Raw genomic sequence first — 13,159 nt, forward strand, 5'->3', positions numbered from 1 at the left:
TTTCTCTGACGCTCAATCCTAATGAAATAAACCGAAATATGATAGAAAATTACACTTTATAAACAAATTTGGGCTATATATTTGCACATTAGGGGGGAGGGGGTAAAGTATAGCGGGTCTGTATGCCTAATGTGCTAGTTACAATTATTCTGCATATTATAAAGTAATAATTGTTTTCTAACTTCACACTGTCCAAATACTTTACCCCCACCCACCCCCACCCCAACCCGGAATGTGCAAATATGTAGCCCAAATTATATATTTTCCATCTATTCTGTCACTTCTCTTAGTCTTGTCTCACGCTTAGCTGAAAGAAACTAACGAAAAAAAAACAGTTCTACAATGCGTCAATGGATGAACAACTTGAGTGATTGGGGCTATATCATACAATTACCCAAATTTTAAGTTTCTTTTGTAAACTCCACCCCCCCCCCCAAAAAAAAAGACCTCCCCGAACAAAAATACTACCTTGGTTTCAAGTAGTATTTTTTATTCATTTATTGATTTTAAGTAGTAAACACATTTGGGGGTTTGCAATCAAATGTCGCTACTTACACCCTTGAAGTGAATCCTCTCAATTCTAAACTTTTAAACTAGTCTTTTTAAACTGGAGAAGCCTGGAGAAACTGGAAGTACCATCTCCTCTTCCACCCGTCCCTATAAATTATATCTATTTTAAACATTTACCAGAAAAGGTGATGTTACCGAGACTCTTTGGGCCAATTACAGCTTTGACAATTAGTCTGGACTTAAAGACAGTATTAATATTTGTTTTTATTATTATTATTATTCAGTTGTTTATGTTTGAATGGAAAGAACATTCATCTTTCAAAGCCAGTTTATACTTTGAATCCGTTTCGAACGGTTGAAAATCTAAGACATTTCAATAGTCATCAGTTGCAAGATATATGAATGAAAAATGGAAGATTCTTTGAGATTTAAATTGTAAGTAAAATTTAGCATTTAAATAATATTAAGCCAGTTTTTATTCGATTCTTAAGAAAATAGGTGCATTACTCTTAAAAAAAAAAAAAATAGTTTTTTTTAGCTGAAAGTGAGGAGTAACATTAAAACGAACAGAAATTATTCCGTATATGAGCGGGGCTGCCCCCTCCTCATTACTCCGCTTTTCGCGCTAAAGTTCTTTATTACTTCAGAAAAGATTTCTGATTTTAAGTAAACAGCCCTAATGTTTGAGGAGTCATTATCAAAGAATTCATTATCAAAGAATTTGGAAGCAAAACATTCGTTTTCCTTCCACCTCATTTTCAGGGGTTTCAGGCTCTTTTTAAAAATCCTGCAAGTTTGTTTACACTTGGTTACTATGGACTGTTTTACCTTTTGCGGTCCCATTAAGGGCTCAAAATGTTATTTCCCCCAAAATCGATTATTGAATTATGAAGGAGGATATAAAAGCATAAAGTGATGTATTCACTTTTAATCCTAGCTAAATTATTTTGTCAGCTACAAATTTAGCAAACTATGTATTTTCTAGGTAATCCCCCTCCCAGCCAACCAACCTGCCCTCTCACTCCCTCAAAACTAATGCCTGCCTATAGCCATAGGCTACATACGAAAGTTTATTTTTTCTCATATTGATATTGTTTCGCATTATAAGCCAACTATTGACAAGAGATGTGCAAAAAATAATGCAAATCCCAAAATCAGCAAGCTGTTGGATTATAGAGCCATGGCCATGTGTGGTACATTTACTTATTTTATTCCTCAGCTACATAAAATGTGTACGCAACACAGATTGTATCTTTTATAATCTTTCTGAATATGCTAATAGCTTCCTTTTCAAATTTTATTTTGAGTCTTTAAAGGGACCCTTAAAGTCACAAATTGCACCTTATTAGAAAATGGTTATCAGAAATTCAGAAAACTAACTTAAATTATTCAAAAATATATAGCCTACCTGTCTCATTCTTCCAAATTGTCTTGCGTCACTTTACCCCCTCCCCCTGATGGATAAATGTCCAGTCAACTCCATAAATTCAAACAGTATTTTTCGATAGTGCGACTCCTTTCTTCTTCATTAGGCCTATTTTACAGGGAATTGGTGGGAAGAAAATAGTCGCGCTATTCCAAAAAACTAAATAAAAAAGCATGGTTTTTCAACTGAAAATGAGGAGCAACATTAAAACTTAAATCAAACAGAAATTGTTCCATATATGATGGCCGCTGCCCTCCCCTCCTCCCCCCCGCACTGCCCTGCTCTTCCCGCTGAAGTTATTTAGTACTTTTTAACAAAGATTATTATTCTAAATTAACGGCTCTTATGGATCAGGAGTCATTCTTGAAGAATTGAAACCAAAAGTCAGACTCTAGCGTAATGAGCTGAGTATTCAGAAGGGGTTAGCCCCCCCCCCTCCACATATACGGAATAATTTATGTTCCTTTTAAGTTTGAATACTGCTCCTTACCTTCGGTTGAAAAAACTTCTTTTGTTTATCCTTTTCAAATAATGTGGGGATTGTCGCCTCCCTATTTCCGCCTCCAGCAGAAAACCCCCCAAAATATGTCTGTATACTTCCCAATAGCAATTACTTTATGGAAACAATGGGCAAATTTTATAACTTGCAGCCTTTTCTCCGGGAGGTTCGGGGGACCATTTCATCCCTAAAGGAATAGTTATTAGACCTTTCAACTATGCTGAACAAAATGACTATCTCAAAATTTTTATTGGATGACTTTTGGACAAAAAAGAGCGTAGGAGGGTTGCTAGTTGCCCTCCAATTTTTTTGTCACTTAAAAAGGGCACTAGAACTTTTAATATTCGTTCGAATGAGTCTTCCCATGATCTGCTGGGACCATTGGTTCAATCCGATCACCCCCAGGGAAAAAAACAAATAAACAGGTATTCGTGATATTTCTTCTGGCAAAAAATGCGAGATTCTATATTTTTTCAAATGGGAGCTTGAAACCTCTACAGTAGAGTTCTCTGCTGATGTTCGGATTTTCATCAAGACTCTTTGACTTTTTGGGGTGTTTCCCCCCTTTTTGTAAATCAGGCAAATTTTTCTGAGGTTCGTAGCAAAAAAAATTCTTTTTATGTATCTCTTATAATCAAAATTCCGTTATTTAGAGTTTCGATCACTATTGGGACGAGTCACTCCTTACTTACAGTTCGTGACCAGGAACTGTTTAATAGTGTGAATATTTATAGTGGATCTATGTTTATTCAACAGGAGGTGGGGGGGGGCTAATTGAAGCAATGCACTTTGTTGTTCACAGAAGCACGTATTTGGTGTTGTTTAAAGTAGCTTTTATAGTTTTTACTAACCATTTTCTATTGCCAAATAATAAGCAGCAAAGTGTCACTTTAAGGGTCCCTTGAAGTATTGGTGTCAATTCTTGAAAATCTTAGGGGGTGTATTTTTCAATGTCTGGATGGGGGTAAATTTTGTCGTTTTTTCATTTATCAGTGAAAGTTGAAAAACGGTATTTTTCAATGAAAAAATGCCCATAAAATGTATTTTTCAAAACTTAGAAGGGTGAAAAATTCTAAGGGACTCGTGCATTCCCCACTTCCCACCTCAATTGACGCCACTGCCCTTAAGGACTCAAGATAAAAATTTGTGAAGGGTACGATTATCATATTTGGGAAGAGCAAATTAAGACGCATCTGTGGTGTATTCATTCTTGCTACGTAATGGAAAAACTCTAAACTTGCCAAACATGCTATGGAGGGCGGGGAGCTGGAAGTGTCCCTGAATCTGATAAGCAGTAATTTGCTGGGCGTAATGAAGTAAAAAGGTTAGTATCAGAGGATTATTTAAGCACAAAATGTGCAGTTTTGCACTGGAATTTCCCAAACTCTTTGTGGAATTTTTAAAAATCAATTTTAAAGGAAGATTTAGTAAATAAGTTATAGTGTCATTGATTTTAAGTTTACTCCTTTGAAAAACGGTTCAAGAGATGTTTGATTTGGGAAATAGGACGTAAATTCAAGGGAGTCGAATCTCCCTTGATACGAGATTGTTTATGTTTGTTGGTCATATTTCCGCTGCACTCTGGAGTATCTCTTGCAACTTGTGCTTAGATTAATGCCGGGGCTGCATCATAGTCATCTACCGGTAAAAAAAATATATGCCAAGATCTATGGATTAGATGTGTTTCCTTGATTTTAACATTACACTTGTGTCACAGAAGTATAAGATAGAAATAGCAGGAAATTTATCTGAAAAGCTTGTATCAATTCTTGCCTACTAATTTATGCCTTACAGATAGAAAAGCTAATGTTCTAAGCATCTATTATTTCTATTTAAAAGAAAATACACCTTAAATCTTCACTGTGATTGGTTGATTGCATTTTATCTTTGTATGGATAAGCCAAATTTTATCCGTGAAATTTAAACATTGTTCAAATCGACAAATTACATATATAATTGGCACTCTAGTCGTGTGTAATTTTGATTTTATCCACAAACGTAACTAATGTGGCCTGAATGATTTTTTTCTCAAGGGGGGATTGGGGGATCAAAACACAAAACTAATATCACTCGTGCTCTATCATCTGTAACAGGCTTTCTACATTCCAAAAATAACTTTCTAAGGGGTCATGATTTTAATTTTAAGGAGAATTGGGGCTGTAATTGCAGGGCTTTGGAATTGCACAGGTAATAGTTTACTAGCCCTTGCAGGTTTTTTTCCCGGGGGGGGGGGGTGGCTGAGGGATCAGGACACAAAGGAAATATCACTTATGTTAAATTATCTATAATATCCTTTCTAAGTTTCAGAAATAGCTTTCTTGTGGGTGATTTATCTCTTAAAAAATATCTGGTATCTTTTCATTATTTATGAAGGTCTTGATCATAGTCGCATACAACCGACATTTTAGCCGGGTGGGGTATCAGGGTTTTAGATTTTCCCGAACCACCAATGAAGTTTTTCAGGAGAGTCATATTAAGAGGGATCCCCCTTACCTTTCATTTTAGTGTACTAAAGAACTTTGTTTAATGTATTATAGAATGTCTGGTGGTCATCTTCTTCCAAATTATATGCCAAATCCTGGCCAACAAATGCAACAACAAGGTGTATCCGGTCAGGTTCAAATGATACAGCAAGTTAGTCTGGGTAGCATTCAGCAAGGGGGAATGATGGTCCAGCCCAGTCAATCACAACAAAGTTCACAACAGTCTCAGCAACAAAGCCAAGCTGATCAGCAAAGGATTGATCCCATCCAGAAAGCAAAGGCACTTATATGGCCTTTAAAAGAGAATTTGTCTGTAAGCACAAATGATTTTATTATACTTTGTTTGTGGTAACTTACTTAATCAGACTCAAATCTACCTACGTTGACTAGTGAATAAGGTGATAACAGTACCTGTCTATGATGACCTCTCTGGTGCTTTTAACCAAAAACCTTCAAGGGAAGACCTTGACAACGCAGTAAGCATTAAACATGCTTACTTAATTAATTTTAAAATGTTTTTAATGATATTGGAAAAGGTGAACATGAAGTACAATAGATTGGAAAGAAATGGTAAAAGCAGTAGAAAAAGAAAATAAAAACAAAAGATGAACACTAAAAAAAAAATGCTGAAACATGAGCCACTCAGAAGCCAAATCAGTTATTTCACTACAGGAAAAAAAGTTTTCACGTTTTACTATCCTGTTTGGCTCTTAACTTCGCGCATTGATGAAGAAACTTTCCTAAAATAAGATGCTACATCTCCACTATGATAAAATTGAATGCGTTGATCCTTTCTTAATAAAAATTCAACACTGTTTTTGTAAGTAAATTTATCTAACATTGTCGCCAAAGTTTCCAGGCCTGGCTTTTTTAACACCCCTTCCACGCCCACCATTTCCCCAAACGCATCCAATCAAAATTTTGAGATGGCCATTTTGTTCAACGTAGTCGATTTCCAAATGTAAATTATGTTTTTGAGGAGGACACTCCCCCCACGGCCCTCAGGGCAAGGGTTGTAAGTTATTCCCTGGGGGCATATAAGGTTTTTATAGAAATCTGTGTCGTAGAAACTTCAAAATGGCTCATTCGATTGGAAACAAGGCCGTACCCAGAGGGGCGGTTAGGGGGGTTTGAATCCCTCCCGAATTTTTTTTGACTCATAAAGACGTAACAAAAATGGATATAAATAAATTTTGTATGATTTATTTGAGGTTTTTCGTGTAAACCTCCCCCCCCCTCCCCTCCCCCCCGAATTTTTTTTTTGTTTAGTAAAACCCCCTCCGAAAAAAATCCTGGGTACGGCCTTAATCGGAAATTCAAAAGGCTAGTGCACTTTTCAATAGTCGAAAATGATTGGAAGGCCACTAACCCCCCTCTCACGCCCACCTTTTCCCCAAACACATCCAATCAAAATTTTGAGATAGCCATTTTTTTCAACATAGTTGAAAATTCTGGAAATTAGGTCTTTGAGGATGACAATCCTTCCCCCATAGCCCTCAGAACAAGGTTACAACCCAACCACAGCCCTCAGGGCAAGGGTTGTAAGTTATGCCCTGGGGGCATATAAGGTCTTTATAGAAAGCGTTGTCGTAGAAACTTAGAAAAGGGCTCATTCGATTGTAAACTGAAATGGCTAGTGCCCTTTTTAATAGTCGAAAGTGATTGGAAGTCAACTAACACCCTTTCCACGCCCAGCATTTATCCAAACACATCCAATCAAAATTTTGAGATAGCCGTTTTGTTCAACGCAGTTGAAAGTTCTGGAAATTATATCTTTGAGCAGGAAACTACCCCCACAGTCTTCAGGGCAAGGGTTATAAATTATGCCGTGTGGGCCTGTAAGGTTTTTGTTGAAAGATTTGTCATAGAAACTTAAAAAAGGGCTAATTCGATTGGAAATTCAAAGGGCTAGTGCCCTTTTTAAGAGTCGAAAGTGATTGGAGAGCAACCAACCCCTCTCTCACGCCCACCTTTTTCCCAAGCACATTCAATCAAAATTTTTAGATAGCCATTTTATTTAACGTAGTTGAAAGTTTTGGAAATTAGGTCTTTAAGGATGACAACGTCCCCCCCCCCCCATATCCCTCAGTGCAAGGGTTGTAAGTTATGCCCCGGGGCATATAAGGGTTTTATACAAAGTGTTTTCTTAGAAACTTCAAAAAGGGTTCATTCGATTGGAAATTGAAATGGCTAGTGTCCTTTCTAGTTGCCGAAAAATATTCGAGGACAACTAGCCCTCTCTTATGCTCACCATTTCCCCAAACACATGCAATCAAAATTTTGAGATAGCAATTTTTTTTCAACGTAGTTGAAAGTTCTGGAAATTATGTCTGAGGATGACAAGAGCCCACAGAACAAGGATTGTCAGTTATTCCCTGGGGGCATATAAGGTTTTTATAGAAAGCGATGTTGAAGAAACTTCAAAAAAGACGAATTCGATTGAAAATTGAAAGGGCTGGTGCCCTTTTTAATAGTCGAAAGTGATCGAAGGGCAACTTATCCCTCCATTTCCCCAAACCACGCCCACCATTTCCCCAAACACATTCAATCAAAATTTTGAGATATCGATTTTGTTCAACGTAGTTAAAAGTTCTGGAAATTATGTATTTGAGGATGACAAACCCCCCAAAGTCCCCAGGGTAAAGGCTGTAAGTTATGCCCTGGGGGTATATAAGGTTTTTATAGATAGTGTTGTCATAGAAACTTCAAAAGGGGCACATTCAATTAGGAATTGAGAGGGCTATTGTCCTTTTTAATAGTCGAAAGTGATTGGAGGGTAACCAACTCGCCTCTTATGCCCACCCTTTGCCCAAACACATGCAATTAAAGTTTTGTGATACTCATTTCATTGAAAGTAGCTAATAATTTTGAATATTATGTCTTTCAGGAGGGCACTCCCCCCAGAGCCCTCAGGATTAAGATTGTAAGTTATTCCCTTGTGGTATATAAGTTTTTATTGAAAGCTTGTCGTAGAAACTTGAAAAAGTGCTCATTTGATTGGAAATACAAAGGTCTAGTGCCCTCTTTAATAGTCGAAAGTTATTAGAGGACAACTGACCACCTCTCATGCCTACTTTTTCCCCAGACACATCAATCAAAATTTTGAGATAGCCATTTTGTTCAACGTAGTTGAAAGTTCTGGAAATTAAGTCTTTAAGGATGACAATCCTTCCCCCATAGCCCTAAGAACAAGGGTCGGAAGTTATGCCCTGGGGGCATATAAGGTTTTTATAGAAAGCGTTGTCGTAGAAACTTCAAAAAGGGCTCATTTGATTGGAAATAGAAATGGCTAGTGTTCTTTTTAATAGTCAAAAGTGATTGGAAGTCAACTAACACCCTTTCCGAGCCCAGCATTTATCCAAACACATCCAATCAAAATTTTGAGATAGCCGTTTTGTTCAACGCAGTTGAAAGTTCTGGAAATTATATCTTTGAGCAGGATACTACTCCCACAATCTTCAGGGCAAGGGTTATAAATTATGCCGTCGGAGCATGAAAGGTTTTTGTTGAAAGATTTGTCATAGAATATTAAAAAAGGGCTAATTCGATTGGAAATTCAAAGGGCTAGTGCCCTTTTTAAGAGTCGAAAGTGATTGGAGAGCAACCAACCCCTCTCTCACGCCCACCTTTTTCCCAAGCACATTCAATCAAAATTTTTAGATAGCCATTTTATTTAACGTAGTTGAAAGTTTTGGAAATTAGGTCTTTAAGGATGACAACCCCCCACATCCCTCAGTGCAAGGGTTTTAAGTTATGCCCCGGAGCATATAATGTTCTTACAGATGGTATTGTCGTTAAAACTTCAAAAATGGATCATTTAATTGGAAATTCAAAGTACTTATTTCCTTTTCAATAGTTGAGAGTCATTGGAGGTCCAGTAACCCCCTCTCACGTAAGTCATTTTTCTAAACACATACAATAATCATTTTGAGATAGCCATTTTTTTTCAACGTGGTTGAAAGTTCTGGAAATTATGTCTTTGAGGATGCCAACAGTCCACAGGGCAAGGATTGTCAGTTATTCCCTGGGGGCATATAAGGTTTTTATAGAAAGCGATGTTGTAGAAACTTCAAAAAAGACGAATTCGATTGAAAATTGAAAGGGCTGGTACCCTTTTTAATAGTCGAAAGTGATTGAAGGGCAACTAATCCCACCATTTCCCCAAACCACGCCCACCATTTCCCCAAACAAATTCAATCAAAATTTTGAGATATTCATTTTGTTCAACGTAGTTGAAAGGTCTGGAAATTATGTATTTGAAGATGATAAACCCCCTAGAGCCCCCCAGGGCAAAGGTTGTAAGTTATGCCCTGGGGGTATATAATATTTTTATAGATAGCGTAGTCATAGAAACTTCAAAAGGGGCTCATTTCATTGGAAATTGAGAGAGCTAGTGCCCTTTTTAATAGTCGAAAAATATTGGAGGGTAACTAACCCCCCTCTTACGCCCACCATTTCCCCAAACACATTCAATCAAAATTTAGTTCAACGTAGTTGAAAGTTCTGGAAATTAGGTTTTTGAGGATGACACTCCCCCCAGAGCCCTCAGGGCTAAGATTGTAAGTTATTCCCTTGTGGTATATAAGTTTTTATTGAAAGCTTGTCGTAGAAACTTGAAAAAGTGCTCATTTGATTGGAAATACAAAGGTCTAGTGCCCTTTTTAATAGTCGAAAGTGATTAGAGGACAACTGTCCCCCTCTCACGCCTACCTTTTCCCCAGACACATTCAATCAAAATTTTGAGATAGCCATTTTGTTCAACGTAGTTGAAAGTTCTGGAAATTAAGTCTTTGAGGATGACAATCCTTCCCCCATAGCCCTCAGAACAAGGGTAGGAAGTTACGCCCTGGGGGCATATAAGGTTTTTATAGAAAGTGTTGTCGTAGAAACTTCAAAAAGGGCTCATTTGATTGGAAATTGAAATTGCTAGTGTTCTTTTTAATAGTCGAAAGTGATTGGAAGGCAACTAACACCTCTTCCAAGCCCACCATTTCCCCAAACACATCCAATCAAAATTTTGAGATAGCTATTTTGTTCAATGCAATTGAAACTTCTGGAAATTATGTCGTTGAGGAGGACACTCCCCCAACAGACTTCATGGCAAGGATTATAATTTACGTCCTGGGGATATATATGGTTTTTATTGAAAGCTTTGTCATAGAAACTGGAAAAAGGGCTCGTTCGATTGCAAACTTCAAGGGCTAGTGCTCTTTTTAATAGTCGAAAGTGATTGAAAGGCAATTAACCCCCTCTCACGCCCACCTTTTCCCCAAACACATCCAATCAAAATTTTTAGATAGCCATTTTGTTCAACGCAGTTGAAAGTTTTGGAAATTAGGTCTTTGAGGAAGCCCTCAGGGCAAGGGTTTTAAGTTATTCCATGGGGGGCATATAAAGTGTTTATAGAAAATGATGTTGTAGAAACTTCAAAAAGGGCTCATTCGATTAGAAATTGAAAGGGCTAGTGCCCCTTTTTCTTTGTGAAAGTGATTGGAGGGCAACTCACCCCTCTATCACGGCCACCTTTTTCCCAAACACATTTAATCAAAACTTTGGAATTGCCATTTTGTTCAACGTAGCTGAAAGCTTTAGAACTTGGGTCTTTGAGGATAATAACCCCCTGAGAGCCCTCAGAGCAAGGGTTGTAAGTTATGCCCTGGGTGCATATAAGCTTTTTATAGAGTGGTTTCGTAGAAACTTCAAAAAGGGCTCATTTGGTTGGGAATTGAAAAGGCTAGTGCCCTTTTTAATAGTCGAAAGTGATTGTAGAGCAACTAACCCCCCTCTCACGCCCACCATTTTCTCAGACACATCCAATCAAAATTTTGATATAGGCACTTTGTTAAACGTAGTTGAAAGTTCTGGAAATTAGGTCTTTGAGAATGACTTCCCCCCCCCCACAGCCCTCAGGGCTACGGTTGTAAGTAATGCCCTGGGGGCATAGAATTTTTTTATAGAAAGCGTTGTCGTAAAAATTTCAAAAGGGCTCATTCGATTAGAAATTGAAAAGGCTACTGCCCTTTCTAATAGTCGTAAGTATTTGGAGGGAGAATCCCCCCCCCCCCCACGCCCATCATTTTCCCAAACATTTCCGATCAACATTTTGATATGGCCATTTTGTTCAACGTAGTTGAAAGGTCTGGAAATTAAAAAATTCTTTTAAATGTTTTCACTTTTTTAACTTTAAGAAATCAAAAATCAATTAAGATTTTAAGGAATTAACACCAGCATATGTATATTATACTTACAATGTAGATCTTGTTCAGTTAATTCATTTGAATTGTTTTCAGTAAAGTTCAAAATATATTCTGGCTTTTAGGAAGCTTTGGGTTTAGAACCCTACTACTATTAATTTCTGCTCGTTTTGAGTTTGACTCTTATTTATTTTAATTTGTGTTTGTTTCGGGTTTCATTTATTTACTGATATTTATTTGTGGTAGTTTTATTCTTGGTAGATTATTTTATTCTATTTTTGTTCATTTTGGTTTAATGGATTTCTTTACTTTTTTTAAGAAAACTTATTTGTTAAAAGAGTGTTTTTTTAATTAATATATATTTATATATATACGAACAGTAGCGGAAAGTCCTGTACTCTCCATTAAAGATTTTTTAACCACGTTAATCTGGAGCTCTCTTCATGACTCCGCCTCTTCGTGCACGCGCAATGACAAATTTTTAGCGCATCACATACGCTACGATCTGACTGAAACTGAATGCCAAGGAGCAACTGAATCGCGCTGAGAACTTTCCAGTCAGCGCGCTATGTGTGTAATTTTTGGACAAACTCTTCGGTACTGTCCGTATATATATATATATATATCTATACTGTGATAAACATCATAATAGGGGTAGAAAAAGGTTGCTATGCAACCCTTAAAAAACTTCTAAAAGTTTTTTTAGGGTAGTCGGAAGTGTCAAAACAGCAAATAGGGTAAATCATAGCAACATATAGGAAAACTGTAAAAATCAAGTAATGTAACTTACTAAAATTCTGTGTTTACAATTAACGGTAAATATAAGTGTAGATAGTTACACAAATAGTAAGAATATGATATAGATTTAGCGTTTGGTAAAAATGCGTCAAAATTGGTTGGACCTAATAGGCATGGTTTTTATCGTTATAGTTTACTTTAGACAAGTCTTGCTACCCCCCCCCCCCCCGCAATAAAACTGATGTTTTTCCCTATGATTGTCCATTACATTCGAAAAAATATATGTAGAAATTACAAGACATTTGGAGTAAAGTCATGCTTGCTGGTTTTCTGAACATATTACGTCTTTATATACGAAATAATTAGTGCATTAATTGATTCACGAAAATAAGAAACCAGGGCGGATCCAGGTTTTTTTTAGGGGGGGGGGGCAAAATAGGTTGATCAGACAAACTTGCGTTATTAGGAGCAAGTTTAATTAACGCAAACTTGCGTTAATTAAGGCTTTGAGCTGGAAGATGCGCGAAGAAGATAAGGCAGCCAGAGAGGTTGAGCTAATACAGAGCAGGGTAAACAAACGAAAGTCCTTCCTAATTTCGTCGTATTTTGCTAAAATGAACAAGTAGAGTGGATTATTTTGTACTGGTGTATTTTGTATTTTTATACAAATTAAAAGCATTGAACTGAATTCATGAAAAAAAAAAAAAAAGCAAGAAAATGTGGGAAAGTGATAAAAACACCAAGTGTCTACAAACAGTTTCTGCGGTGCAAATATCGTAAATTTATGTTCACAGTTGGTTCATCAAAAGCGCAATCAAAAGTTCATATTTTTGTGGTCAAAAGTTCATAAAGTTCATATTTTTCACAAAAACTTTAGCGGGAGGCCTGTAATTGTAGCTAACACATTTTGCATCCAGACCTGCTAGACTTTAACCCCACCCCTCCTAATGTGCAAATATGTAGCCCAAATTATATAAGTCCAATGCATTCTGTCACCCTTCGTTTGTCTTTGTGGCTATGAAATCGGTTTCCTCATATCTTACATTCAGATCATGAACTTGAGTGTGTTCTGAATAATTAACAAGAAACTATTCTTTTTATGATTCAATCTGACTAACATTCATTATAGAATATATTGTAGTTACTTTAGTGATAAAATATTATTATACAAGGGTGATTTTTAATGCGAAAACCGGTGGTGCATCATGCCTGCTCATCCTGTCAAATGTCGTCTGTTCAAGGTCGGAGACTCGGCCAGTCTCTCACTGCGCTGCCAACACGCTTCATGTTTCTGCCAGTGTTATTTGCA

General features: G+C 37.0%; 1 protein-coding gene across 1 annotated transcript in view; it reads left to right on the top strand.

Annotated features, from left to right (window-relative positions):
• Nucleotides 1-864: 864 nt before the first annotated feature.
• Nucleotides 865-13,159, top strand: part of LOC148949838 (mediator of RNA polymerase II transcription subunit 29-like) — a 53,511-nt gene continuing 41,216 nt past the window's right edge. Inside the window, exons 1-2 of the mRNA XM_089091322.1 lie at nt 865-945; nt 4,973-5,231. Coding sequence (XP_088947448.1) covers nt 920-945; nt 4,973-5,231 — 285 coding nt within the window. The 5' untranslated portion in view covers nt 865-919. The remainder of the gene's footprint in view (nt 946-4,972; nt 5,232-13,159) is intronic.

The sequence above is a fragment of the Artemia sp. Qi Xiang Cuo genome, chromosome 7, assembly GCF_049724085.1.
Source record: "Artemia sp. Qi Xiang Cuo chromosome 7, ASM4972408v1, whole genome shotgun sequence".
Taxonomy (NCBI): Eukaryota; Metazoa; Arthropoda; class Branchiopoda; order Anostraca; family Artemiidae; genus Artemia; species Artemia sp. Qi Xiang Cuo.